The 5,163-nt window shown below is 47.3% G+C and overlaps 1 protein-coding gene across 1 annotated transcript in view; it reads right to left on the bottom strand.

Moving 5' to 3' along the window:
- Positions 1-6: 6 nt before the first annotated feature.
- The window catches only part of RASL12 (RAS-like, family 12), a 15,628-nt gene continuing 10,471 nt past the window's right edge, over positions 7-5,163 (bottom strand). Inside the window, exon 5 of the mRNA XM_010834565.1 lies at positions 7-530. Within this exon, the coding sequence (XP_010832867.1) occupies positions 155-530 (376 nt within the window). The 3' untranslated portion in view covers positions 7-154. The remainder of the gene's footprint in view (positions 531-5,163) is intronic.

Raw genomic sequence — 5,163 nt, 5'->3', positions numbered from 1 at the left:
GGGTGTCAGGGACACTGTCTGGCGCTGGAGGAGGGGTCAGCTGTCTGCCGGACGGTGAGGGCTACTATTCCATCAGAAGGAAAGCCGGTGGTGAAAAGCCAGCCCCTGCCTGGCAGACCTCCCAATGCCGAGCTTGGGATCCTGAGCAGGGGCCTCAGAAGATCTTGAAGCCCTTCAATAGTGTCAGGGTGGGTGCCTTGCGCTTGCTCTGAGCCCGGGATGACTTCACAGTGACCAGCTTGGCCTGTGCCACAGCAGGCATCTCCTTCAGGCTGGTGGTAGAAAGTGTGTTGAAGGTGCAGCTGGCCAGCCCGTGGCGGGCTGTGAGTGGGGTCTGGTGATGCACAGCTCTCTCCTCCGAGATGAAGAGCGGCCTGGCCAGGGAGTTCTTCTCCAGCTCCCGCCGCGCCTCCCGTACTGCCTCATGGAAGACGTGCTGCACATGCTCAAAGTCCAGGCAGGCAGAGACCTCGAAAAACAGGCACCCGAACCTGCCCGCCAAGGCGGCGCCCTCTGCCTGGGTGACCTGCCTGGCGAGGAAGCAGGGGGAGTCAGGGTTAGGAGCATCCGAGTCAGGCAGGCCTGGCCCTACTCCTGGCTCCTCACTTACCAGCTCCATGACCTGGAGCCATCTTCATCGCTCTGAGGCTCAGTTTTACTCATTAGTAAAATGGGAGAATGACAGCTGCCTCTCAGGTTGTTCAGATTAAGAAAGACGATTTGTGTCAAGGGCCGAGCACAGTCCCTGCTCACTAAATGGCAGCTGATGTCACCTAAGCCAGAATGTCAGAACGAGGCTCAGGGGAAGGGAGAAGCTGGCCCAAAGTCCCTGGCTAGACCCTGCCAGTGGCCAGAGGAAGATGGCCACTCTCAGCCCCATGTCTCCTCAGCTCATTTCCTTGGTCAGGAAATGAGCCGCCCTCAGCCCTGGGGTGTGGATTAAGCTCTGGAGAGAGGTGGTGGTTTGGTCAGAAGGATGTGAGACCACGGTGTCTACAGAGGCCTGGTGGGCTATGGTCATGACTCAGGACGCCTGTGGTCAGCAGAGCTCTCATGGCTCATGGGAACTTTTGTCTGCCTGCCCAGAGACAGCAAGGGTGACAACACATGAGAGGGAGCAGCACCTATTCCCACTTTATCCTGTACCCCCTCCCATGATGGTGGGATCGTGTATTTGTAACCACCTCCCATGATGGTGGGATCGTGTATTTGTAACCACCTCTCATGACTTAGCAGCAGCAGCAGCAGCAGCTCATGACGGTGGGATCAAGTATTTGCAACCACCTCTCATGAACTGTATAAAAGGTCAAAAAATTATGATGCCACAAGATGAGTCCCTCAGGTCTTAAAGTGCCCAATATGCTACTGGGGAAGAGTGAAAAAGACTCACCAATATCCCCAGAATGAATGAAGTGACTGGGACAAAGCAGATATGACACTCAGTTGTGAATGTGTCTGGTGATGAAAGTAAAATCTGATGATGCAAAGAACAGTATTATATAGGAACCTGGAATGTTAGTTAGGTCCATGAATCATGGAAAATTGGACGTGGTCAAGCAGGAGATGGTAAGAATAAACATTTACATCCTAGGAATCGGCAAACTAAAATGGATGGGAATGGGCAAATTCAGATAACCATTGTATCTACTACTGTTGGCAAGAATCCCATAAAAGAAATGGAGTAGCCCTCATAATCAACAAAAGAGTCTGAAATACAGTACTTGGGTGCAACCTCAAAAATGACAGAATGGTCTCAGTTCATTTCAAGGCAAGCCATTCAACATCACAATAATCCAAGTCTATGCCCCTACCACCGATGCCGAAGAAGCTGAAGTTGATCATTTCTATGAAGACCTAGAAGACCTCCTCAAACTAACACCTAAAAAATATGTTCTATTCATCATCAGGGATTGGAATGCAAAACTAGGTAGTCAAGATATACCTGGAGTAACAGGCAAGTTTGGCCTTGGAGAACAAAATGAAGCAGGGCAAAGGCTAACTGAATTCTGCCCAAGAGAATGCATCAGTCATAGCAAATACTTTTTCAACAACACAAGAGATGACTTTACACATGAACATCACCAAATGGTCAATACCAAAATCAAATCAATTATATTCTTTGTAGCCGAAGATGGAGAAGCTGTATACAGTCAGCAAAAAACAAGACCTGGAGCTAACTGTGGCTCAGATCACCAGCTTTTTATAGCAAACTTCAGGCTTAAACTAAAGAAAACTGGGAAAAACACCAGGCCAGCCAGATATGACTTAAATCAAATCCTATATGAATTTGCAGTAGAGGTAACGAACAGATTCAAGGGACTAGATCTAGATAACAGTGTGCCTGAAGAACTATGGACAGAGGTCCATAATATTGTACAGGAGGCAGTAAACAAAACCATCCCAAAGAAAAAGAAAAGCAAGAAGGCAAAGTGATTATCTGAGGAGGATTTAGGAATAGCGGAAGAACGAAGAGAAGCAAAAAGCAAGGGAGAGAGGTACATCCAATTAAACTCAGAGTTTCAAAGAATAGCTAGAAGGGACAAGAAGGCCTTCTTCAATGAACAGTGTTTAACAATTGAAGAAAACAACAAAAGGGGAAAGATGAGAGATCTCTACAGGAAAATTGGAAACATCAAGGGAGTTTTCTGCCCAAAGAATCAAGATAGGAGAGGGAAACATCAACAGCCTCAGATATGCAGATGATACCACTCTAACGGCAGAAAGCGAAGAGGAACTAAAGAGCCTCTTGATGAGGGTGAAGGAGGACAGTGAAAGAGCCGGCTTGAGATTAATATTAAAAACACTAAGATCATGGCATCCGCCCCCATTACTGCATGGCAAATAGAAGGGGAAAAGTTGAAGTAGTGACAGATTTCCTCTTCTTGGGCTCCAAAATCACTGTGGATGGTGACTGCAGCCATGAAATCAGAAAATGACTGCTTCTTGGCAGGAAAGCTATGACAAACCTAGACAGTATATTGAAAAGCAGAGACATTACTCTGCCAACAAAGGTCCGATAGGTCTTTTATCAAGGCTATGGTCTTCCCAGTTGTCACATACTGTTGTGAGAGCTGGACCGTAAAGAAAGAAGAACACCAAAGAATTGATGCCTTCAAACTGTGGGGCTGGAGAAGCCTCCTGAAAGTCCCGTGGACTGCAAGGAGATCAAACCAGTCAATCTTAAGGGAGATCAACCCTGAATATTGGGGAGGTAGGAGGGAGGAGGGTTTAGGATGGGGAACACATGTATACCTGTGGCAGATTCATTTCGATATTTGGCAAAACCAATACAATATTGTAAAGTTTAAAAATAAAATAAAAATTTTAAAAAAAGCTATATGATGATAAAAAAATTAAAAAAAATAAAGTAGAAAAAAAAAAAAAAAGACTGATGCTGAAGCTCCAGTATTTTGGTCATCTGTTGTGAACAGACAACTCACTGGAAAAGTCCCTGATGGTAGGAAAGAATGAGGGCAGAAGAAGAAGGTTTCAGAGGATGAGATGGCTGGACGGCATCACTGATGCAATGAACATGAACTTGGGCAAACTCCAGGAGATGGTGAGGGACAGGGAGGCCTGGTGTGCTGCAGTTCATGGGGTCTCAAAGAGTCAGACACAACTGGATGACTGAACAACAACTCATAACAGTGGAATCAAGTATTTGTAACCACCTCTCTTGATGGTAGGATCAAGTATTTGTAACTTTCAGGAAGGTCCTGAGAGCATGGACATCAGATGAGAGAAAAATACTGGCCCTTTGGTAGACCAGATGTCCAGAAGAGATGCGGTAGGGACAATCCCTAAAGGCTGGAGATTAAAGTTTCAATGGCCAAATCCCACTGCTGAGTGGCCTCACCCACCATCCATGAGGACACAGCCTGTGAGGTTAGAGGAGACCCCAGGGCAAGTATGGAGGGAAAAGATTTCTGAGCCAAGGGTAATCTAGCAGAAGCAAGGGCTAGAAGCAGGTTAGCCCATCAGACAGGGAGAGCATCTAGGACAAAAAGGGTCAGGGCAGAGCACAGAATCCATTCCCCACCCAAGGCTGGTGTCCTGTCAGTTCAGTTTCCTGAGGAGCTCCTTTTGAAAGAATACTTTGTATTACATGCATCTGTGATGAACTTGAATCTGAAACTTTGTCATTGTGGGGCTTGAATAATGAGCTTTCAGAAACAAGGACCCCACGTGCCCATGCAGGTGTGTGAATGGCTGACCCAGCATGTAACATTATTACCCTTTTTGCTTATTTTGGCATAGCCTAGCAAAAATGGTATCAGTGGTTTGGGAACCACTGCCCTAACCCACATTTTACCCTTCAGCTGCAAGACAATCATGGGAGACACTGGCCACTGCTCAGCAAAAGTTAGATTGACTGTGCCTGTCAAATCCTGACCTACCAACCTCGGGACTCAACCAAAGAAGGAAATGGGGACAAATCATCATGACTCCTTCTTAGGGAACTGATGCTGCTTTGCTCTTTGCTCCCAAACCACTTTCAGACAATCCCTTGGGCAAATATTGGGACCAAAATAGTGGCCTAGTTTTTTCCTTCATATTTAAAACTGGTTTATTCTCAATACAGTCTTCTGATTCCTCCTCTAGGTTCTGGGGGCTCTTTGACTCCACAAAGACTACCTTTTGGCTTTAAGTTCACACAACTTCCCTCATTCCCTGAGATGGAATTTGTCTGGATGTGAGGGCATGCCTGCCTTTGAAGGCTCCTCCTGTGAATCTCTTTCATGAGACCACATCTCTTTTCCCCACTGCCCATCAGCTCTGGTCTATATTAAGCATCCCCACCTTTCTAACACCAGTCAATGGGCCTTTGGCATCTGGGAAGCAGGGGTGACTGGCCTTGAGGAGGGAGGGGAGGAGGAAGGCTGCCCCACCTCCCAGGTAGACCGGCCACAAGGGATGGACATCTGTGCTGGAGAGGGCCAATGGGGTCACTTATCAGGTGAAGGCATCATAGTCTCAAACACCTCAGGGGCCAGGCAGGCAACTTGGATGTGTGGGGAGGGGTAAGCCATGGGGACTGTGAGGCCTGTGGTCAGCTGGAGGGAGCACACCCCGCCCTAAAGCATTCCAGTTCCAGGTCTTTTAAAACACTGTGCTGGCCAAACAAAATATGACTGCAGTACTCAGTGGTCATCTGCCCCCAGG

Source organism: Bison bison, unplaced genomic scaffold (assembly GCF_000754665.1).
Source record: "Bison bison bison isolate TAMUID 2011002044 unplaced genomic scaffold, Bison_UMD1.0 scf7180017864034, whole genome shotgun sequence".
Classification (NCBI taxonomy): domain Eukaryota; kingdom Metazoa; phylum Chordata; class Mammalia; order Artiodactyla; family Bovidae; genus Bison; species Bison bison.
This window is presented reverse-complemented; position numbering and strand designations above follow the sequence as displayed.